General features: G+C 45.1%; 1 protein-coding gene across 4 annotated transcripts in view; it reads left to right on the top strand.

Moving 5' to 3' along the window:
* Window positions 1–24,944, top strand: part of ctbp2a (C-terminal binding protein 2a) — an 82,320-nt gene that overhangs the window by 20,331 nt on the left and 37,045 nt on the right. For 2 of the 4 annotated variants that reach the window (XM_004551516.5, XM_004551518.5), the window contains exon 1: window positions 21,865–24,539. In XM_004551516.5, coding sequence (XP_004551573.2) covers window positions 22,256–24,539 — 2,284 coding nt within the window. In that variant the 5' untranslated portion in view covers window positions 21,865–22,255. Of the gene's footprint in view, window positions 1–3,799; window positions 3,962–21,864; window positions 24,540–24,944 lie in introns of those variants that run through there. The other 2 variants (XM_012919261.4, XM_004551517.5) reach the window with 2 other exon arrangements.

Here is a 24,944-nt window from a genome sequence, read left to right as displayed (position 1 = left end):
CCCATCCCTCATTTGTTTATATTTTTCTTCCAAGGAGCCAGGCATTGTTGTAATTTTTAAACTGGTCTTGAGCAATAGTTCTCCAGGCTTTCTGTGGGGTTTTCAACAGTTTTCTTTAAACACTGGTTTCTTTTTCACTCATTTTCAGCCAAATCCTTGCACCTGACCATTTCCAAAAGAATGCCTTTTGTTTGCTTGTTAAGCCACTTAAAAGTGATCATCCAGGCATAAAAAGCCATCTAATTCAAGGGATCAATCAGTATTCATGTCTGAATTGTGCCTTTAGTCAGTTTGCTACTAGCAGATTGTCACAAAATCACGTCATTTATTTCCATTTTTTTTAGTTAAATATATGAAAAATGTCAAAGATAAAACAGTTTGATAGGACAAAAATCCAATTTTTGGGAACAACAACGTGATTCCTAAAAAACTGTTTGCCAAAAGCAGTAGCTGAAAGTCATGTCTTTAAGGGAAAAAAAGCACATTTAGCAAAGACCAGACACAGGACTTCAGAGATGCATCTGGCCTTTCAGCTGATCCAGCTGCCTCATCAGAAATGCTGTTAATGGAAGGGTGGATGTCAGGAAACCATTCTTAAAGATAGAAATAGGGAGAAAAGACTGACGTATGCCACGTTACAGAAGAACTCGACTGAAAATCGGTGGCAACTGGTCTTAGGCAGGGATGAATCCAAACTGAAAATGTTTGGCTCAAATTGTCATCAGTATATATGGAGAAGGTTAGGAGAGAGATGCAGTGGGTGTCAACAGCCATCTGTAAAATACAGAGCAGTCATGGTTTGGAGCTGCATTCCTGCCAGTGGTGTTGGGGATCTTGGTAAAATTGATGGTAGATCTTCAGATTTGAATCCAACATACAATATCACCTGGAGAGCATCTGATTGGCTACAGGTTCATTTTTCAGCATGGCAACAATTTTAAAAAATGCCAATGCAGCTATTTCTCATGTCTGAAACAAGAAAAATAAAGAAACAGGGGGAGGTTCAAGACATCTGCACAGTATTCTATATAGGCCTAAATTATATAGTATTCATATGTAAATAACCTTATGTATCACATCAAAAGAACCATATAAAAGCAAGTTCTATTGATGTGGAATGTCTCACTGTTATACGTGCATATAGCTGCCATGACAGCATCCACTGGTTAGCAAAGTGCTGAATCTTAGTTGTTTGAAACTGAGTAGCTTTGACTGAATCCACACATTTAGTGATTCATAAGTCATTAGCCAATGAGTATTTCCTTTCTGAGTCCAGAAATAACTAACTTACAGCTGAACTTAATGTTTCAGTCAGTATGACTTAAAGTTGGTGGTTCGATCCCCATCTGCTCCAGTCTGTATGCCAAATATCCTTGGCCAAGATACTAACCCCATGTTGCTCTCCGATGCATCCATCAGAGTGTGAATGTTAGATAGAAAGCGCTTACATAAAGCATAGAAAATGTGCTTGTATGAGAAAAAATACATCCATATTTTGTGCTGTCTATGATTGCATAATATAAGAAAAACAAGTGTGAACCCTATAATTCTATCACCCTAATGCAGTTCGACAAAGTATAGTTTTAAATTAAAAATTAGAGTCTGATAGATGCCTTGGGTGGTTGATATTCACCTATTGCACATGTAGTGGTACAGGCATATATAAAGTGCGACTACACACGTTTTTTAATCATGCATAATACACAAGTTTATTTGGAGTCTTTTAAAAATTGTACAGTATTGTATACGGTATACAATACTCGCAGTGCTGCAGCTCTTGTAGCACAGTCTGTTCTGCTTAACAGACATATGCAGAGTCTTCACTGTGAATTGCAAAGTAATTTGTGAAATGAATTCCTGAAAAGTTAATGAAATGTTAGCCTCTCCTTTTCAGAATAACTCCAGCATACAGTATGTATTTATATGTATGAATGTCAGCCAGTATACATAATTTTACTGCTCTTTGAATATCTGCATTAGCATCGGCCTGCGATATTCAGTATGCGTTATTAAAAATAAACGGAGAGCTCATTTGTTTCATCTTGTTTCTACACAAGCTTCTCTTTAAAAAGCTAGTTATACTAGATGTCACATCATTGTGATAGCATCATTTTCTTCCCATCATCACATTGTCTAAGCAACTCCGTGTAATTATACATCACTCCAAGTTGTTCTGTCTGCACCGGTCGCTGCATCATTACCGACATCTTCTTGTGTTACAGAGTTTGTCCACCAAGGCAGCCATCAGCAAAGTGAAGTCTGTATCAGGAGAGCTTATAATTAATGGCCAGATTCACTTGTGACCTATAGGGTTACGTCTTTTGCAGCACAGAATCAGAGATGCCCATGCATGTCTCCTCCGGTCTATTCATAGACGAGGCAGAGTGACTCCCCCGCCTCTGAGTGACTGTTTCCTGCTTTCACTCTTGCTCAATTACTTCTCCTCTGACTCCCACATGTGGGTCTCCAGCTCTTTGGCAGGGAGGCATATCTTGTGGAGGAGGCAAGCTGAAGCACAGCTGACTGGTGGGGCGAGCTGAACTGTGCTTGGGTTTAAAGAAAGATGCCAAACTGTGGCACCTCCTCCGGTGTTGCTTTTAAATTCCCTTTCACTGCAGTGCACTACACCTCCCCTCGCTCCCTCCCAACAACTGGCCAAATTAAAATGCACCATCAATTCATCACTCAGCCACATTGTTTAGCCCACCCCGCGCCCCACAAAAACACACCGGTTATAATTGCATTTAGAGCAAATATCGATATATCATCATGTAAATGGTAACGCGAGAGCCATTCTGAAAGTGTAGCACTCTAGGATTAGGCCCAGAGGCAAAAAATGGAAAGAAACGGAGAGCGCAGAGTTATAAAAGTGCTGACAGACATACAGTTAAAATGTAGGAGGATAGTGTCACGCTGTACTCATCCTGTTAGATGATGTTTTTCTAGTACTTTCTCTCCCACCTACCCCCTTTTATGTCTTTATTCTGCTGATACAACCTCCTCCTGTCTGCTGACTAACTGACCCACATTCCTCTGTGTGCCCTCAGTGTGTGTGTGTGTGTCTGTGTGCCTTCCTGTACCATCCTCTCTATCTTTGCCTGTCTGGCAAAAAAAAAAAAAAACTAAAAAAAACTGTGCCGTGTCCCTCAGGCTTCAGCAGGAGCCAATTAGAAGAATGCTCTTTAGAGTAGCATCAGTCACTGAAGATAATGATTGCTAAAATGCCTCATTTATTTACTCACTCCCCGTTTTTCTGCTTGCTGCTGTGTTTTACTCAATTTGGAAAGCACGGGTTGCACAAGTGACATTTCTTAATTAATTTAAATAAAATGTGCTCTCTGGGACGAGGCTCCCTCTGGTGGAAAGACCAGCCTCTGCAAGGTAAATTAATAAACATAGTAAACGAAGCAATAATGAATTGCCTGATGACACTTCAGACAGTCCAGAAATCGTGATTGGAAGATGTTAAGACTGTATTTAAAATCTATGGTAATCCCAAATAAAGGATTTGGCTAAAAGGCACCTAACTCTAAGCACTGGCTCTACATTTTATTGGCAGTTATATGCATGCACTGTGCTGCTTTGCATTGTTAAGTATTGTGTGCGAGGTGCTGCCTCCCAAGGGGACTGCTGATGCAAATTATCTTAACTCCAAGTATAGCTCATCACTTATCACGCTTACCCTGATATATGTGTGGTAGCTCACTAAAAATTTAAAAGTATAAATACTCTAAACAACCTCCCTCCATCTAGGCATCCTTTCATTAATGATCTTTGTCACTGCTTTCTTGAATTTCAGGTGTAAAATATCAACTCTCTTAGCTTCTTTGGGATTTTAAGGACAAGAGGTAGGGTCAAAAATCAGGAGAGGAGAAGTCACTTCATCCACCAAGCTGTGACGAGATGGCTCTAATCGACAAGCATAAAGTGAAACGCCAGCGGCTGGACAGAATCTGTGAGGGTGAGTGTGGCGAACTTCTTCATTCTCTGTTTCTGTGTGTTTACATTTGAAATGCTGGCTATACATTCAAATATTGATTTTTATTTTGTTTTAGGTTGCAGGCGTTCTTGTGACTTTGAGTGGGCACATATAACTTTTGAGTTTGTCTGAGTAATTCACTCTGAAGTTTCCACAAGTATTTAAGCTTTTTAGCCCGCTGCTACAAAATTCAGTGAAAAAGCCAGCGGGATCGTTTGCATAAGTGTGTTTGTGTGTGTCAAAAGGGAGCCTTGGGACCCGCCGAGGCTCCAAACTTCATCTTTGAAGGATGTCTAGCCCAGAAAAAAATGTGTGTGTGTGTTTGGGTTGATGGCTGAGGCTTGAGTTCGATGTTTCCACATTGCTGGAAGAATGAAGTAGGGAGACTGTAATAAAGCGAAGCACTCCTCAGAGCCCTGGGATTTGGTGGAGTTGGAGTTGATTTGTGTGTTTAAGATGGAGAGAAGCACAAAACAAGAAACTTTTCTTTTCTGCATTTTGTCTTTTGTTTTTTACCGAACAATCAACAGGCATCTGTCCAAACTCATCAGCTGCACCAACACTTTAGTGCCATACTCAGCACTTTGTCTTAGATCTACAAGCCATCGAGATAAATTTAGCACACAAAAAAAGTGTGTTTAAAAGCTAAATTACAAGCTCATTAATTCATGATTTATTTGAAAAAATGCGGGGATCTTACACCTCAACAACCTCGACAGTCAGATAAAACAAGCCTTGTGAATAATTTACAGGTTTATCGATTTATTGTTTAATCAAAGTAACTGATATTTATAATAATGATTAGCTGCACCTCCTTGCTGTTTATTTATTACCCCTGAGAATTCCTAGATGTTTACCAGTGGCGTTTAAAGTATGAATGCAAATGTCCAGCATAACATTAACATAACATAACATTCTTTAACCTGCCAGCTCCCTGGTATAATGCAGGGTGAGGAATATAGCCTCAAAATTATACCATGATATTTCAAGGAAATTTGCAATAGTGGCATCTCTGAACAACACTTTATCTGTGACTGCAGCTTGCAGGCAGCAGCATTTATTAGTGTGAACAAAGTGAAGGATATTTTCCATCCTTCTTTTCCAGTAAGCTTGTGTCGTTGATGACAAACTACCTCATTTGAAGTGTAAATCTGTTGTGGTTCTAGGAGCAGCAGCATTATAGACAAGGGTGATATAGCATAAGTTAAATGTAAGCAGACAAAGTAGCCTTGGCAGTTTTCCCTGGACATTTTCAGTAAAAGTATAAATAACTGCTTAACACTTTAACAATAACAATAACTAATGTTACTTGTAATTCTTGTAATTCTTCAAGAGCTTGCACCATATTGTCACATAATAAAACTTAAAGTGGAAAATATTTTCTGCCTGGGATGTTGTGCCTTGGGTTGATCTTTTTAACAAGTTATTCTCTTCTTCTTCCTGCACATCATCACCTGCTAGTGTCTGCTAATATAGTGTTTTTGACTGAATCCTGAAACAGGATTATTTTTTTTGTGTGGAAATTTTGCAAAGTATTTGTTGGCTTTGTTGGAGGTTAGATTCATTTTTAGGGACTGAATCATCTATGGAGGCTGACTCGCTGCTCTCTCGCTCTCAGACATCTCTGGGCTTGGGTCATTGTGCATGTTTGGGAATGTAAATGCATGGTGTTGTTATATCATTGATATCATGATGGGACACTTATCTATCCCATAAATGTTTTTTATGTCTGTATAGTGGTGGATGTTAAGATATGGCACATCCCCAGTACAGAGTCCAGGGGATGACTGGCTCTGTGTTAAAATAGCACAGGTGAAATCATAGTAAGCGAGTGGGCTGCATGTGTCCTACAAGAGAGCAGACCCTCGGCTAAATCAAAGAGTGTTTCCAGTAGTGAGAACACGTCTGCCTCTCTGTACTACATGTGAAAAAGTGCAAATTTGACAATGTCCAGACCTGATTTTTCTAAACTCAGCTGGAATTAATCTGAGAAAAAGAGCTGGACAGTCTGAATTGGACTGTCTATCAAATGAATGTAGTCTTGCAGTCAATGAAAATTGTCTTTATTAAAGCTGCCAAAAACTATAAGCAAATATTTTTTGCATGCAAAAAAAAAAAAAAAAAGTAATTTTAGTAATTTGCATGATATTATGGTATTCTTGGACACCTTCAACACATCACATATAAACTTACTTTATTATTTCTAAGAAGAAAAAACCCACTAAGATTGGGAGACACTACTTAATAGATTTCTTAATGAATCCTTGATGCTCTCAGTTTCCACCCTCACAATGAGATCCACATGTGGCATCTCAAACCTCTCCAAACCACCAACCCTGCATGGAAACACATTTCCCCTCCTCTTTTTTTTTTAATGGAGAGTAATTACAGTGTGCTGTTTGTGGAGGCAATATCTTAAACAAATCCAAATCCAGTTTATTTATATAGCACGTTTAAAAACAAAAAGTTTGCCCAAAGTGCTGTACAGAAACACAGGGTAAAACACAAGATACAACCACTGACACTCACATAAAACATAATAAAACACATAAAAACCATATTAACTCAAGCCAGTCTGAACGCTATCGAAAAAAAGGTGTGTTTTCAAAAGCATTTTAAAAACAGGAAACGAAGATGCCTGTCTAATATTTAGAGGCAGCGTATTCCAAAGTTTTGGGGCCATAACTGAAAAGGCTCGTTCTCCTCTACATTTAAGCCTTGATTTTGGGACAACCAACAGCAGCTGGTCAGCTGATCTGAGGGTCCGTGAAGGAATATAAGGTTGAAGTAACTCGGAAAGGTATGGGGGAGCAAGACCATTAAGGCATTTATAAACCAGTGTTAGGACTTTGAAATTAATTCTGTGATGAACAGGAAGCCAATGAAGAGAAGACAGGATAGGTGTTACATGTTCATAGCTGTGGGTACCAGTTAAGAGGCGGGCAGCAGCATTTTGAATGAGCTGAAGACGAGCAAGAGATCGTTGGCTGACTCCAAAAAACAGTGCATTACAGTAGCCAAGCTGTGTTGAAATAAAGGCATGTATTACCTTCTCCATGTCACGTCTTGACAAAACTGGCTTCAGCTTAGCTATTTGCCTCAGCTGGAAAAAGCTTTTTTGCAACACCGAACTAATATGTTTGTCCAATTTAAAATCTGAGTCCATAATGACTCCCAAGTTTGTCACATGCTGCTTGATATAAGACCCTAGCCAACCACAATTTACAAGCGGGCTGCATGAAATATTATTAGGTCTAAATACAATCACCTCCGTTTTACTCTCATTGAAACTCAAAAAGTTCAGAGCCATCCAAGCTTTGATATCTTCAAGGCAGTTCAAAAGGATTTGGATGGAGCCTGGGCCATTTGGTGCTAAAGGCAAATAAATTTGGCAGTCGTCTGCGTAGCAGTGATAGGATATTTCGTGTTTTATAAAAATAGACCCCAAAGGGAGCAGGTATAATGAAAAAAGAAGAGGGCCAAGGATTGAGCCCTGGGGCACCCCACAAGGAAGGGGGGCTGAGGTGGACTCAAAATTTTCAACTTTAACACTCAACGTTCTGCCACTCAAATATGAGCGAAGCCAATCCAGTGCTGCAGCTTTAATGCCAACCAGGTGTTCCAAACGAGAGATAAGAATACTGTGGTCAACAGTGTCAAACGCTGGAGTAAGATCTAAAAGCACAAGGATCACGGAACTTCCACAATCAGTAGCTGAAAAGAGATCGTTAAAAACACTTAAAAGTGCTGTTTCAGTGGAGTGTAGATGCTTAAAACCAGACTGAAAAATCTCTATGATTCCATTAGCATCAAGAAACGTATTCAGTTGGGTAAAAACTATTTTTTCCAATAACTTTGAAAGGAATGGAAGTCTTGAAATAGGTCTAAAATTTGAGCAAACTAAAGGGTCAAGGCCATTTTTTTAAAATAAAGGGCTAACAATTGCATGTTTAAAACCATCAGGAACCACACTGGAAGTAATACTGCTATTTATAATAGCAAGGACTGAGGTTCCAATTGAAGGGAAAACCTCTTTAAAGAGCCATGCAGGGATCACATCCACGGGAGAACCAGAAGGTTTAATTTGACTAACCATCTCGTTAAGAAGTGTAATTGAGATGGGTTCAAACTGGTATAAGGCAGCTTAACAGGGACTAAACGTGGATGGGTCATATGTAGGAGGTACTATTGCTGACCTGATGGACTCAACCTTGTTTACAAAAAAAGAAAGAAACTGATTACATCTATTAGCAGAGCCTTCCGGGTGGCAGACTGGGGCACATTTAAAATAGAACTGATGGTCTTATAAAGTGCGTGGGGATTATGACAATTTGATGCAATCACCTGAGAAAAATGGCTGTTTTTCTCATTTTTCACTGTATTTTGATAGCATTTCCAACAGTCCTTTAACGTTTCAAAAGAAACCTGCAATTTGTCCTTCTTCCACTTTCGCTCTGCTCTCCTGCATTGACGTCTGACCGCTCAGGTGGCTTCATTTAACCAGGGCTGGGGAATACATTCAGGGCGCCTGGTTTTTAATGGGGCCATAATGTTTAGGGTCTCAATACAGGTTCCAGACTAAGTCCTAAACTAATTTCAGGGTCAATAAAAGCATTTTTTTCTATAAAAGTTGAGGAGAAGAGAGCAGCAGTGGAAGAATTAAATATTCGACAGCACCTGGGTGGAGCACGAGCTTTAAACTCATGCACAAGAGAAATGTCAAATAAAACAGGTTTGTGATCAGAAAACACGGAATCTCCAATTTCCAAATTAAAAACAGATAAACCGCATGATAACACCAGGTCAAGAGTGTGCCCCTGCTGGTGTGTGGGGCCCCACCACACACCCCCATCGCCCGATTGAGGCCGGGGAGCAATTTGACCGAACCTACTCCCCCCTGCGAACTGGGGCGAGACTCGGCCCAAAACATCGGCGCCCCCAGCCCCTGGCCAGGCGACGGCGAAGCTGGTCCGGAGGTCGCCCGCGTAGCAAGCGGACACGGCCCCACAGGCATGGCCGTGAGCTCCTGCTCACAGGCGGCTGGGCAGACGTCAGGTGCTGCGCCTCCGCCTCCAGTAGGCACAGCCCCTTTTGGTCCTCGTCCACCTCTGGGTGGAGCAGCTCCTCTTCCTCCGGCCGGTGCAGACCATCGCGCGCCTCGTCCGCTGCCTCCAGTTGGAGTGCCGCTCCCGGCTGAAGCAGCACTTCTCGCAGCAGCTCCTCTACCTCCGGCAGGTGTAGACCCTCGCGTGCCTCGTCCGCCGCCTCCGACTGGAGCGGCTCCTCCACCAATTCCGGCAGGAACAGCCCTTCACCCGGCTGCTCTTCCTCCTCCGGCCGGAGCGGACCGCTGCTCCTCTCGTCTACCACCTCCAGTTGCTGAAGTGCCTTACGTGGCTCCTCCACTGCTTCACCACCGTCGGAACACCCCTGTGGGGGGTGGTGCCCAGGCCCAGAGCAGCGCCGCCAGATCCCCAATCCTTTTCAGGTGGCGCTCGGTCTGGTCCCGCAGCTCTTCCTGCTGGCGACGCACCTCCGCCGCCTGCTCCCGCTGGATAGCCGCTGTCTCAGCCATCATCTGGGACAGCTCTTCCCTTCCCTGGCTCTGTTGTGGGCCCGTCGTGCCGCCTCCTGGGTTTCGGCACCAATGTGGCGAGAATAAGGCACGGCGGGACCACGGAGTAGGCAGCACGGTGGCACGGTGGTTAGCACTGTTGCCGCACAGCAAGAAGGTCCTGAGTTCAATTCCACCATCAGGCCGGGGTCTTTCTGTGTGGAGTTTGCATGTTCTCCCCGTGTTTGCGTGGGTTCTCTCCGGGTACTCCGGCTTCCTCCCACCGTCCAAAGACATGCAGCTTGTGGGGATAGGTTAATTGATTAATCCAAATTGCCACTAGGTGTGAATGTGTGAGTGAATGTGAGTGTGAATGGTTGTCTGTCCCTATGTGTTAGCCCTGCGACAGACTGGCGACCTGTCCAGGGTGTACCCCGCCTTTCGCCCTATGACAGCTGGGATAGGCTCCAGCGCCCCCCGCGACCCTGAAAAGGATAAGCGGAAGCGAATGGATGGATGGATGGGACCACGGAGTATCATTTAGAGCCATCTTTATTCACATCTCACCACAACACAACCCCAACCCCTGAGTCCCCGTGTTTTAACATGGCGGGCGTGATTGTGGATGCCGTGCAGGTGCGTCCGCACGGCACCGCAGACCACGCCCCACCACAGTCATTTAAAAAGTCTTTGTTAAACTTTGGTGGTCGGTAGATTACTGCACACACAATCGGTTGAAAACATCCCAGTTCAAACATCAAAAGTTAAAAACTGGAGGGGGGAACCGGTACATGGAGTTGCTTGCAATTAAAGTTACTTTTAAAAACTGTCAATATTCCTCCTCCTCTACCTGATATCCTTGGAGCATTTAAAAATGAGCAGTCGGAGGGCAATATTTCAGAAATGAAGCTAGACTCACCAATTTTCATCCATGTCTCAGTCACAAAAAGGAGATCCAATCCATTTGAAGAAAAGAAATCGTTTATGACAAACGTTTTACTTGCTATGGACCGGGCATTTATTAAAGCCATCCTCATTGGAGCTGGAGTCTGGGCAGAAGTTGTCTGTGAAGCCCAAATCAAATCAAATCAAATCAAATCACTTTTTATTGTCACATCACATGTGCAGGCACACTGGCACAGCACATGCGAGTGAAATTCTTGTGTGCGAGCCCCACAAGCAACAGAGATGTGCAAACACAACAACACAAACGAGCAAAATACAAGAATGGCCAACCTGAAACTAATAAATATATGTACAATATATAATAGTGTATGCATTTCTGGATGTGTATACTAAATATTTTCCTACGTGTGTGTGTGTGTGTGTGTGTGTGTGTGTGTGTGTGTGTGTGTATACACATTTTTACAAATTAAATAGTAAAAAAATAAAATAAAATAATAATAATAATAATAATAATAATAATAAAATATATAAAATATACAGAGTTGAATATGTGCAAAACAAGTGGCATTTATATACAGTGTGGAGTGCATAATGTTGAAGTTCCAGTAGTGAAGCTGAGGTGTCTATGACGTGTTCAGCAGTCTGATGGCCTGATGGAAAAAGCTGTCTCTCAGTCTGCTGGTACGGGACCGGATGCTGCAGAACCTCCTTCCTGATGGAAGCAGTCTGAACAGTTTATGGCTGGGGTGACTGGAGTCCTTGATGATCCTCCCCGCTTTCCTCAGGCACCGCTTCCTGTAGATGTCTTGGAGGGAGGGAAGCTCACCTCCAATTATCCGTTCAGAGCACCGCACTACTCGCTGGAGAGCTTTGCAGTTGTAGGCGGTGCTGTTGCCATACCAGGTGGTGATGCATCCAGTGAGGATGCTCTCAATGGCACAGTGATAGAAGGTCCTGAGGATGCGGGGGCTCATGCCGAATCTTTTCAGTCTCCTGAGAAAGAAGAGGCGCTGCTGGGCCTTCTTCACTGTTTTGTTTGTGTGTACTGACCACGTAAGATCCTGAGCCAGGTGTACGCCAAGGAACCGGAAGCTGCTCACTCTCTCCACAGCAGCGCCGTTGATGGTGATGGGGGTGTGTACTTCTCTGCACCTCCGGAAGTCCACTATCAACTCCTTTGTCTTTGCGACGTTGAGGGTGAGATGGTTGTCTTGACACCAGTGGGTCAGGGCGCTGACCTCCTCCCTGTAAGCCGTCTCATCACCGTTGGTGATAAGACCCACCACTGTAGTGTCGTCCGCAAACTTCACAATGATGTTGGAGCTGTTAGTGGCTGTGCAGTCGTAGGTGTAGAGTGAGTACAGGAGAGGGCTCAGTACACACCCCTGTGGAGCACCAGTGTTCAGTGTGATGGGGGATGAGGTGATGCTGCCCAGTCTGACCACCTGGCGTCTGTCAGACAGGAAGCTAAGGATCCAGCTGCAGAGGGAGCTGCTCAGTCCTAGATCCTGCAGTTTCCTGTCCAGCTTCGAGGGAACGATGGTATTGAATGCTGAGCTGTAATCTACAAACAGCATCCTCACATACGTGTCTCTCTTCTCCAGGTGTGACAGGGCAGTGTGTAGTGTCAGGGCTATGGCATCATCAGTGGACCTGTTGTGGCGGTATGCAAACTGTAGAGGGTCCAGTGAGTCGGGTAGTGCAGAGCAGATGAAGTCCCTGACCAGCTTCTCGAAGCATTTGCTTACGATGGGGGTCAGGGCTACAGGTCGCCAGTCGTTCAATGAGGAGATGGTGGAGGATTTGGGTACAGGGACGATGGTGGCCATTTTGAAGCAGGCTGGGACTACAGACAGAGAGAGGGAAAGGTTGAAGATGTGCGTGAACACTCCAGCCAGCTGAGCCGCGCATGACCTGAGGACGCGGCCGGGAATCCCGTCCGGACCAGTAGCTTTGCGTGCGTTCACCTTCCTGAAGCACTTCCGCACATCCTCCTCAGACACAGTGTGCGCACTGACGTCATCCGCGGTGCGCACACTGTCCGGTCTCATGGTGTTCGCTGTGTCGAATCTAGCGTAGAATACGTTTAGATCCTCACACAGAGAGGCCGTGGTCTGCGGTGTGCTGGTTTTCCCTCTAAAGTCTGTGATCGTGTTTAGTCCCTGCCACATACTCCGAGGGTTGTCAAACTGTTGTTCCACCCTGTCCCTGTACTCACGTTTGGCTGCTTTGATCGTCTTCCGGAGTTGGTAATGTGCCTGTTTGTAGTCCGATGTGTTCGCGGAGGCAAAGGCGGTGTTCCGTGCCGCCAGTGCCGCGCGAACATCTCCGTTAATCCAGGGTTTTTGATTTGGGAAGGATTTGACTGTTCTGGATGGGACGACATCTTCCACGCATTTCCTGATAAATCCACAGACTGAGTCTGTGTATTCATCAATGTCTCTGGCGGCCACGTGAAACATTTCCCAGTCCGCGTGATCAAAACAGTCCCGCAGCGCAGACTCCGATTGGTCCGTCCAACAGTGCACCGCCCTCCGGGTTGGAGCTTCCTGTTTCAGCTTCTGCCTGTAGGCGGGCAGGAGCAGGATGGAGCAGTGATCTGATTGGCCGAATGGGGCGCGGGGGAGGGCTTTGTACGCATCCCGGAAAGAGGTGTAACAGTGGTCGAGTTGCCGGTTTCCACGTGTGTTGAAAAGGATGTGTTGATGGAGTTTTGGTGAGACTTTCTTCAGGTTTCCCTTATTAAAGTCTCCGGCTGTGATAAACGCCGCCTCTGGGTGTGCGGTTTCCTCGCTGCTGATCGCGCTGTACAGTTCCCTGAGTGCACAGTCAGTGTCGGCTTGTGGGGGAATGTAAACAGCCGTAATAATCACTGCTGTAAATTCCCTCGGTAGCCAGAATGGCCGGCACTTAATCATCAGGTACTCCAGGTCCGGTGAGCAGAAGGATTTGACCGGGTGCACGTTCGCATAATCACACCAGCTGTTGTTGATCATGAAACACACACCACCGCCTCTGCTTTTCCCAGTAAGATCCTGTGACCTGTCCGCGCGGTGCACAGAGAACCCCGGCAGTTGTATTGCGGAGTCCGGTACTTTGTCCGATAGCCAGGTTTCTGTGAGGCAGATCACGCAGCAGTCCCGCATCTCTCGCTGGAATGAGATCCGTGCCCGAAGCTCGCACAGCTTGTTCTCCAGAGACTGCATATTAGCCAGTAATAAACTGGGTAACGGTGGTCTGTAAGTGCGCCGTCTCAGTCGAACCAGAACGCCAGATCTTCTCCCTCTGCGTCGGCGTTTGCGGCCTCCAGGGCCAGAGAACAAAGGCGTCTCAGGTGAGATGAATGGGGGGTCTGCAAACGGAGCGTCCGTGTTGCAAAACTTGAACTCCGGAAAGTTATAAGAAAGACCGTCTTTTATGTCCAGTAAGGTTTGTCGGTCGTACACAAGGAGACAAGTGCTGCTCGTGAAAAAATAAAGGAAAAGGAAAATTAAACACAGAAGAAAGCCGTTGCTTGGGGGAGCTTGCGACGAGGCTGCCATACTCGGCGCCATCTTGATCACTCAAGTTAATGGGCACAAATTCACAAAGTTTATTCCACGGCGCCCAAGACGTGAAAAACACCAGCGAGCAGGCACACGTCCACTCAAGCCTACGACAGGAACCAGACAAGGAGCAACATGATTCAGGAGACGCCTTGGGATGCGATGGAACAGACTATAATCCACTGGAGCAGCCGCTAGAGAAAAAGTAAGGCAAGCTTTAAGCTTCACTAGCTGATCGGCTCGTTTACTGCGGCATCTGCGACGATGCGTTGAAGCAGGAAGCGCTCCGCATAGCAGGTAAGCAGGAACATCAGCCAGAGATGGGGGATACCCTGTTGTTTGTCCTTGCTGATTTGTCAGAAACTATTGAAGATCCAAAAGTTTTTGGCGTTCATATACCAGTCGCGAGTTGATTTGGGTGGCACAAATTGTAAAAAACAAAACAAACAAACACAAAATTGACAGAGACAGACGGTGAGCCGCACACACCGGCACCATCTTTGTTCAATATATAACAGTGTTGTGTGAGCTGCCTTGTTTGTTCCACAGTGTCAGCAGTGTCCATATCTGCACTACTTATCAACAATGAAGTCACTGCCAAAGATGAAGGGGGACTTTTTTTTTTCTACTGCAGTTAGTCATCACAGCTGCTCTTAAAAAAATCTGCAGAAGAGGGTGATTCACATCAGGGAAGTTAAAAGATCAGAGGGTGGTGAATCACGCTGCTTTCACGGTAGCATTAAATCTACTGAACCATATAAAAAGAGTATTTTAAAACCAGAGGCATGGGGTGTTCTACACCATAATGTCAAAGCCACCCACTATTATCTATAAACAGAGTGGTGGGACTGAGGCGTGAAATTTAAATCAAAGTTCATATCATGTGTATTGACAAAAATAAGAACGTTATGGAGTGATTGTGATTGTGTTGTTGTCGTGGGCTGCACTTGGCGAGACGGCAAGAGGAGCTTCTGTAATCTCCATTTATCTTCTGAGGATAACTGTGTCAATCCAATACTTGTTTCACAGCAGAGCGCATTGATTACATCTTTACTCATTGTGATGAGTGGCTAACTGAGCTGCGCCTGCGGCCTAAATCGAATTCGAAACGGCTGATCAAGTGTGGCTGTTTACTCCCATCAAAGGTAGTCACGGTGCTGGAATGTAGAATTTACTGGAATGGTGAGTGTTTTTCTGTTGAAGATATCCGATGTGATTCACCGTCCAAAGATATTCGCATCGCAGTATAGAACAAATACTCGGATTTGAGATTTTGAAAACAGATGCTGTTCGGCTTTTTGCCTGATGAAGCACTTCTGACGGTTAATCAATAATCAGTTTGGGCTTTCCCGCAAGAAGTTGTCTTAGGAAAGTTGGTAAACTTCCCAGAACTGGAAACAATGTTGTCATTTGTTCAGTTGTATCAGTGGACAAAAGGCACTCATTAGATGCATGAAACAGCACCACTGCCCTTTTCCCTAATGCTTCAATTTATTAAGATTTAGAGCTTAAATGACCAGGTGTTTGGGGCAGCACAGTGGTGTGGTGGTTAGCACTGTCACCTCACAGCAGATTTGTATACACCAGTCTGCTGGGGCCTTTTGTGCCTACTTAGATTCCCTCTGGGTACTCCAGCTTTCTCCCCAGCAGCGACATGCATGTTAGGTTAATTGGTGATTCTGCATTGGCTCTAGGTGTGAATGTGAACATAAATGGTTGTCTCTCTGTGCTAACACTATGATAGGCCCTGGCTGTTGCCTTATTATAGCTGGGATAAGCTCCAGCAGACCCGTGACCCTGATTTGGATAATCAGAAAAAGACCCGTGTTGATGCAGTAATCAAAAGACTGCACATTGAACAATGCTGAAATTCATGACTTTTAGTGACATGACAGATTAAAATAAGTCACCAATTCCTCAGGAAGTCTTGTCAAGCATATTTTACGATGTCTTTATTTATTTTATTTTTTATGAGACTGTCTCATTGGTTCTCTTCTTTTGTGTGTCTTCTGTCCTGTCTTCTTCCCCCTACCCCAGCTCTTTGGTGCAGATGCCTGGTCCCACAGGAGGTTTCTTCCTGTTAAAACGGAGTTTTTCTTTCCCATTGTCACCAGGGGCTTACTCACAGGGGGCTTTCTGATTGTTGGGCTTTTCTCTGTATTACTGTAGGGTCTTTGCCTTTCAATCAAAAGCGCCCTAAGGTGACAGTTGTTGTGATTTTGCACCATATATTAACTGTGACAGCGGTGATCAATAATCTCTTGCAGTCGATTGTGCTCTTGTTTTGAAAGTTCAACCACAGCACTTTCTGTATCCTATTTCTCTACTGGGAAGCTCTTCAGGCTATTATTGTGAGACTCATCTTGCAGTCCGACAAACTTCACGACCCGTTTCAGACTGCAGGTGACGGTACTCTTTGATTTGCTCTCTTTTCTGGGAACTGGAGGGTCACTCCAACCAGGACGTGCAGCTAGTTGAGAACTGGTTCTTGTGCTGCTACAGTGTTATCCTACTGATGCTGCAGAGCAGCAGAAGGAGTACCCTCACAAACTTCATTTTAATGAGGTGCACTTTGAGTCAGTTCAAGTGATGAGAAACATACATTTAGTATGATTTATGCATGTATTAAAAAACAAATCATGGGTAGCACAGGCCTCCTGCTGAAGCGACAGCTTTCATTGACTTAGGCCACTGGGGACTGGACTGAGATAGTGTGAGGGCCGGTTCCAGCCCCCGAGCTTGTACTGTACTGTATCCCCCCTTGTATGAACTACGTAATGAATCTGTAGTTGTTGGGAGTTAAACAACAACAGAATCAAATTAATTTGGTGCACATGTATGACAATACTTTTAAAAACTGCACCAACCAACTACTGACTACTCAGCTAATTGTGTCGACATAGAGGGAGTTTATTAAACTTATTAATCCATCATGAAAGTGAGTCCTATTTGATTACAGAGATGTTTCCGCTTGTTTCTCTTTTGTTTAGTTTTGATATCAGCTTCTAAAATTTATATAGTGCAAATGTTCCTCCTCTTTGTGGGTTTGATAAAGTGCCAAGAAGAGTGTAACCGCAATAAGGGAACTATGGCAAACATCTGTTGTGAGCATCAGTTCCCATACTCTGTCATTCCCCCTCCTTTTTCTAACTCTCTCCTCTCTCTGTCTCCTTCTGTCTGCTCCATCTGTGTACCCAGCATGCATTGGCTTGGGCAGCAATGCAAGTTGTTGCCATTGCTATTTAGCCAGAGCTAACTGACTGATCCAGGCAGAGACGGGGTGTGAATGGCGCTGCGATGTGAACTAGGTCGCAGCGACAGCATGTTCCTGAATGTTGATTTACAAGTTGAGAATCTGTGCTTGGACGCAAACACCACAAGGTGGGGTAGTGGAATTTGTCATGGCGACTCCAAGTGCTTTAGCTGGCAGTTAAATAAATATGTTAATGCCTGATAATGCATCTTGTTTTGTCATGTGTACAACGGGGAGAAATGTTTTAACAGAGAGTAGTAAATAATGTGGCCAGTCAAGCCGCTACACTGTAAAATTTTGCCCGTGAATTATTCATCTCCTCGCATTTAACGGACCTGCACGCTTTTTCATTATAACCAAACGCTTCAAATTAAACAGAGAGGACAAGCAGGGACGTAGTGGGGGAAAAAAGGGTGGAGTTGTCCTGATGTCATCCCCCCCCCCCCCCCCCCCCCCCCCCACACACACACACACACCCCAGAGGGGGAGGGGGTGAGGTGCATGGGGCCTCTGTATCCTGAGCTTTTTAGCACACTCGGGGCTCTGCTACATATACCTTTTTGCTTTTAACCCTCCCTTGCCCCCCATTATCCACCCTACTCTCTCCATACTCTGGCATCCAGCTCTTGTGTGAAGTCATCGGAGTGGTGTCTGGGTCAGAGCTCCCCCCGCCACCATCCCACCACCCTGCCTTCGGGCTTGTTCCAGGCTCCTCACCAAAATCCACGACCCCTTTATAGGCTTTATGGAGAGCATAACTGAGCGAGGGGAGCAGAAAAGCAAAGATACAACAGTGTTATATTTGGAGGGAAAAACACTGTCATGTGTGATTTTGTTGTTATTGTCATTAGCATGTGACTTTGCTTGTTTGTTTTCTTACGTCTAGTGCCTCTATTTGGCTTTGTTTATGCTGGCATACAGCACTTTTGTTAAAAGTTGGAAATGGGCTCCTGGAAGAAATCAAATGCACTCCTCAGCTACGACAAGGAGTATTTAATGACTTGTGGCTTCCTTGGATCAGGCTAGGGACTGGATGAAGGATGGGCTGGAGAGGTGGGATGATGGGATGCACGCAATGGAGATGGATTATGTGTAGAGGGATCACAGTGTAACATAGCTGACATAGAGGAAATTCTGGAGAATTTGCGGGCTTCTGCTGCTGTGTGTGTATATGTAGCAGCAAAAATGGAAAGAATTGTGTCACTTATGAATTTTGCCCTGTGTATGATTGTCATTTAGATAAGTACCAGCTTCATTGTCATCTACCTCCATTTTACTGTCCATTCATTCCCCATGGAGTTGCCTTTAGAGACAAATAATCCCACTGGAATCACATATAAGCCAGTCATGTACATAATGTCTGTTAAGGCTGCATTGCAATTCATCTGACAGCATTATTCTTTGCAGCAGTGTTGGCATTGTAATCCCATTTCCAGTTAGTGCCTCCTGCCTCGCGCTCATGCATAAGTCAATGTGTGTTTAACATTCGAATCATGCCTTTGGTACGTGGCGTGTCACACTCTAGGAGACAGTTGTTTTTTATTCCTGTTATATTCACTTTGAGTTAGCGTGTGATTCCTATTCATGTATGCACACTAGACCAAGGCCAAGGCTTTAGCAGCAGTCTGCGCATGTGAATGAAAAGGAGCATTAATGAAGCACCGTGGCCACTGCTGTCTGTGCTGCATGTCAGAAGAAGAGCAGAGCAGGGTCAAAAAGCTGAGTGGGGATATGGGATTGCTCAAGCCAAATATCTGTGTGTGCGTGTGGAGAGACCTCAGATTTCTAAATCTGCTTGTTGCATGTAAACCTTCTGATTTGACATTTGGTAAAGCATGCAAACATTTTGCATGATAAGACCATGTGGACACATAAAGTGACCCACGTCTGGTTGTCCCGCTGGCTTAGCTGCAATGTTTGAGAGGGCTGAGTGACAGAGAGTTGAAGCATGTTTATTAAACAATGGCATTCGTATTGTGCAATGGATTAGCCATAGGTCTAGCAATTGCACACCATTCATGTAAATTGCTTCTTAATGCGTTTCTCTTTAATACTGAGAAAAGTGCACTCTTCTGATTCTTAAAAAGTAAAACCAGAGAAAACATAGAGAAGTATTTTCTGTAATCTATTAATGCCATAACTGCATTTTCACTCCAGGTTCATTTACTTGAGGCTTCTATACGTTTTAGAGCTTTTGAATTTTTAACCAGTCAAATCTTATTCAGTCTAGGGTCTCTATAAGCTTCTGCTGGGGTGGTATTATATTTGTTCTAAAAATCCTCGGCTTAATTCCTTAATCCTGCTGTTACGGGAAATCTGGCGTTGTGTGCACAGTCGGGGAAGTATGGCAAATGTTGGAACATTAAAATTTGACAGTCAGACATTGTTTAGTTTGAAGCAAACAGAACGCCGTGATTTGCTTTCCTGTTAGGATTAGATCCGCAAACCCTGAGCACACACCTCTGCTCCCGTCTCTCTATTTGAAGTTGACTTTATGGGCATGAGTGATCTGCTCTGCTGTACTGAGTCGCTCGAGAACCAGGGCAGAAAAAGTAATGAGAGGAGCGGATGAGGTTAGGGAAGGAAGTCGGTCTTTACTACCCTGCTGCCCTTGACACAAATGTGGATATATTAATGAATATACTGACAGAGAGCTAGCGATATTTCTTTTTCCAGCTCTAAGCAGCATTATTCAGTTCTCAATAAAGACTGTCAGCCTTGCGATGATGGTTGTAGGCAAGCGTCTCAATTAGGAATGATATGTGTGAAGTCTGACTTTTGGAAATGAATAATCATTTTGGATTATGACAGCATGGAAAGTTGCTTCTGTGTTGTCCAAGTTTAACATTAAACACAGAAAATACTGCGTGTCTTCAGGTGGTGAATGACACCCGTAGATTGAATGAATGTAACCCCCCCACCCCCCCATTGGTTAATAAATTCAAAATGGGATTCAAAAGTGACCCCCCCCCCCCCCCATTCCTCTGCTTTGATTTAATAATTCATCTTTACAGTCTGTTTTAGATCTTTGTGATGGTTCACTCGTGCCTCCTCTCCTTCCCTTTTAATTTCCTTTCTCACATGAAGCAGGCTAGCAGTTCAGAAAAGCTCTCAGAAAACAGCCAAAAAGTCTCCCTCTTTGGTCTCTTCCTTCTTTTAATTACACAACTCCGATTAAGCAAAATATTGGTGCCAATGAGTATTCAGGAGTTTTCCATTAACACCGATATTAACCAAGGCTTTGGTCTTATATATTACCACACCCTCGCTGTCTCTGAGAGGGAATTTCAGATGGACACTTCCTCATCTTACATGTGTTTTCATGCATTAATAAACAAGATCCAGATCAGGATCGGGTTTCAGCCACAACGGCATGAAGTAAGACCTGCAGAAAGCTGGGTAAGGACACCTTTAGAGCCACGCAATGAAAATCACCTTTTTTAATTGAAATGATAAATGTATCCAGTTAATTACAACTTAATGAATGTCTCTTGGATGATACATAGCACAGTTTGTTTTCTTTTCATACGCCTCCTTGTTTGAACAAATTGAAATGAGATTGTGTTTTGGTGCTCTTGCTCAGCGAAGGTTGTAGGTGCATTGGGATTAACTGCTGTTACAAAAAGATCCCTCCCTCCCCCTTCACACACATATGTGCACACACTCGTATCCCCCTCCCCGGTGTTTTAGTTTTCTCTGCAAAGGGGCAAATCCAGATTACAGAGCCTCCCTAAGTGAAGGAGATCAGAGGAGATTTGTGAAAGAGGGGGAAGGTGCTGTATTTTACTGACAGTAAGATGCATATAGATAGAACTGTAATATAAATGGCCAGATTAAATTATACTGAGGGTCTGTACAAAGTGACGTATTTCACTCATTCATTTTGAGGACAGATGTTGCGTGTGGATTTCATCATGCATTCTGCAATCACAATTTTCATTGTCCTGCATTTTACATACAGACAGCAGGTCTGACTGATCCCAAATCAAAGAGAGTGAGGCACTGTCAGTAAGCACCACAGAGCCATCAAGGACATTTCACAGAGAGTTGGGCAGCAGTTGCGTGGTGGCTCTGCTGCAAGCATGGGGCCTGGAGGATTAGTGTCCAATCAGAGTGGATTTGATGTTTACTGACAGCACATGGGACTTAGCTGGGAGACCTGTATTTCATTTGTTTTCAATGAAGCTGTACGTCTTGCCTGGCCTCCCCTCCCCTCGCCATCACTCGGCCAAACTACGTTCTGAGACCTGTTGACGGCAGCGCATCAGCAGCAGCTTCAGGTAGGTGTCTCTGAAAGAGCGGGTAAGGGATTTGGGAATGGAATCAAAATCACTGGCATTACCATGATCACGATACTCATCACCATCACCAGATACACTCGTATCTGGTTCACATGACGTCACAGTTGGATGTGGAATTAAACAGGCTTTATTTAGGTGTAATCCCTCATAGCAATCGGCAGAGCAAGTAAAATGTCCCGGAGAAGGGACAGCTAAACCCTATTGGATTAGTACAAGCCCCTGCCCATCCCAACCTATAACCCAACCTATCCACTTCTTCCCCCCCCCCCCCCCCCCCCCCCCCTTTTTTTTTTTTTTTGGATGAATGTTTGCTGGCTAGCTCAAGCATGCACTCTGTTTCTGTGTCTTCTACCTCTGCAGTGTTTGTGTGGTTTGGTGTGATGTGGATATGTTTGTGTGTGGTGTCCTCTTTCCTCATGCGCAACAAGCCAGCATGGCCAGAGATTAATTATTCAAGGGCTGCCAGCAAAGGGGGAAGTCACCTGATAGTACGGACTTACAATATTACAAACAGATATCAGGTGAAACGCTAGACTTTGCTTCATCTTCATCCTTTCTCACTCCGTTCAATTTTTTTGTTGCTGCTGCACATGAAGACCTGAAAGAGAACTTTCTCTCTCTCACACACACTGCCTGTTGGGAGCTCTTTATTTTTTCTATTTCTGTGTTTTTTTCTTTCCTCTGTTAACAGATTTTCAGCTTTTTTCTTTTTCGCCAATGCTTGTCCCTAACAAAGTGAGCCTCGGACGCTCCCACAGTTGGGACACGTTAGGGGGGAATGAGGGTCAGTGGGAAAGACCTGACAGCGTGTACGAACAGCAGGCAAGAGTAACAGGCCGGCGGAGCTCTTTGTCATACGGAGAGGGAGGAGGGTGGTATGAGCCACCACCTGGGGTGCGTCTTCCTGACCTCGATTTGAAACGCGACCCGTATTCCTACCAAGATTCCCTTTACGGACAGGTTTACGCCGAGAGACACGACCCACGGGGGCTTAGGAAGGGCTCTGTGCCAGATCTAAACCACTACGAACGAGTGCCCATGGCTCATCGAGGATCCATTCCACACCAGGACTATTACTCCCATGACCCAGCCATGACTCCTCGGCCACCGGAGGCCTTTTACCGATCTGAGCATCAGCCTCCGCTGCCTCATCCTCTCAGCAGGTCAGGCTCACATTTAGGAATGACACCTGGGGCTCGTACTGCGTGGGATCAAGGTCAGGTAGTGCGGGCTGGATCTCAAGGGCCCCCATCACCTTTACCTCCTCCCCCTCCTCCAAGCACTCATGAATTGAATAGGGCATATAGGGAACCTGGTGCTATAACTTCTGCTAAGATATCCCCTCGAGACCCCCCTCCTGCTCACTATGGAATGGAGCAGCCGTCTCCTCGGTATGCCAGTGAGCCTCCGCCTCTGACAAGTCAGTCCGTTTATACTGATGCTAATGGCCGCCCTCTGGATCCGCAGCAGCAGGCTGCCACCTGTCTAGTGGTAGATCCAGCCAGTCAAAGCATGATTATGAGGCAAGAGACAGCCTCACCGTTAACCATCCAGCAACAGCATCAATTACAGCATCAGCAACAAATACAGCAGCAACAGTTACAACAGCAGCAACAAATACAACAGCAACAGTTACAACAGCATCAACAAATACAACAGCAGCAGTTCCAACAGCAACAACTTCAGCAGCAGCAGTTACAGCAGCAACAACTACAACAGCAACAAATACAACAACAGCAAATTCAGCAACAGCATCTTCAGCAAGAACAGTTGCAGCAACACCATCTGCAACAGCAACAACCTCAACCTCTGCCACCTCCGCCTACCATGCCGGTCACTGACCCTAACCTTTCTATGGCTGCACCACTTCCTGCTCCACCTACTCCAGTCCATACTGCAGCAATTGCCCCTGCTGCACCTCCACCTCTGCAAGTGGTTCCAACTCCAGCCCCTCCTCCCCCAGCTACTCCACTCCCTGCCCCTCTTCCCGCTCCTCCACCAACCGCCCCACAGACTCCTTTGCCAGTGGATCCCAAGAAGTCGGTCGATCCAGAGTTTCTTTCTCTGTTGCGAAACGAGGGCCTCTCAGAGAGCACCATCTCCTCACTTATCCAGCAGGGGTTTGACTCCACTAGCATGCTGGCTGTCATGGAGGAGAATGATGTCCGCACAGTTGCCCCAAACCTCGGTCAGGCTCGTGTGCTGTCTCGCCTGGTCCACCATTACAAGCGCCCAATAGAAGCTACACCAGCCCCCTCCCAACCTCAAACGCCCATGCGAGGTCGCTCTAATAGCTTTAGCCATCGCGCAGACATCTATCAACCACACCACCACCATCATCATCCACCACATACCCCACAACCTTTAGCAGTAGATCCCCAACTAATGCCCCCACCAACACCTGGGGCCATGCAAACTATCTCTCCGCGGATGGGAGAAGTAATCGGTAGAAGGCCCAGCAGTGCTCCCTCGCAGCAGTTACTGGAGGCCTCTGGAGGATACCCAGGCCAACCCCCTCGTTCACCAGGGCCATACGCTGGAGCCCTCATGCCTGTCCAGTCAAGACCCATGTCAGCCTACTCTTCTGGGATGCCAGGGGTGCCTATGCCAGGTATGCAGATAATGCCTCACCAGATGACTGGGTCAATGCCTGCCATTGCGGGGTCCATTCACTCGATGCCAGGTATGCCACAGCAGATGCCTATATCCATGCCTGCTTTACCACAGCCACCGCAACAGGTACCAAAAGCATACTCTACCAACTACACAGTGCCCATAGAGCTGATGAAGAGGGACAGGAACTTAGTGCCATTGTCACCCATGCACAGCCCTCACCCTAGTCCTCAGCTGATCCGAAAGGGTGGGGGACCAGGATCAGACAATGCTCTCGTTCCCGTGGGAGCACCCGTTCAAGGCCAAGGTGCCCTGGCTGCTAACCAGAAGCTAAGTCGACGCACGGGTCCACCAGTCATCGTGTCGACTATGGCATCTCCAGATACAAGTAAATCCTATTTTTTTCTCCTTTTAGATTTATCTGGTATTTGTCTGTTTTCATGATAGATGTGCTCTTGGCTGTTTCACATGTTTTCAATAGATAAGGCTGTTCACTTGTGACAGAGCTCTTCATTTTGTGTGTGATTTATGTAAGATACCAGTTCCCATTCCTCTCATTGCTTTCAGGAGCAGCACAAAGCAGTACTGCTGCTTTGTTAGAAATCATATCAACTTTTAAATATTACTTTGACATTTCTAAGAGCCATTCAGCAGTTGTTTCTTTAAAAAAATAAATAAAAGGAGAAGACACTGTAAATCTATTTTCATCCTTTGTTGTGATGAATCATGAGTAAGTGAATACCAGATAAGCCTTCGCTTTATACCAGCATACTTTGCTTTATACCAGCATTCA

The sequence above is a fragment of the Maylandia zebra genome, linkage group LG13 (assembly GCF_041146795.1).
Source record: "Maylandia zebra isolate NMK-2024a linkage group LG13, Mzebra_GT3a, whole genome shotgun sequence".
In the NCBI taxonomy this organism is placed as follows: domain Eukaryota; kingdom Metazoa; phylum Chordata; class Actinopteri; order Cichliformes; family Cichlidae; genus Maylandia; species Maylandia zebra.
Note: the sequence above shows the minus strand (reverse complement) of the source record. Positions and strands in the feature narration are given on the sequence as shown.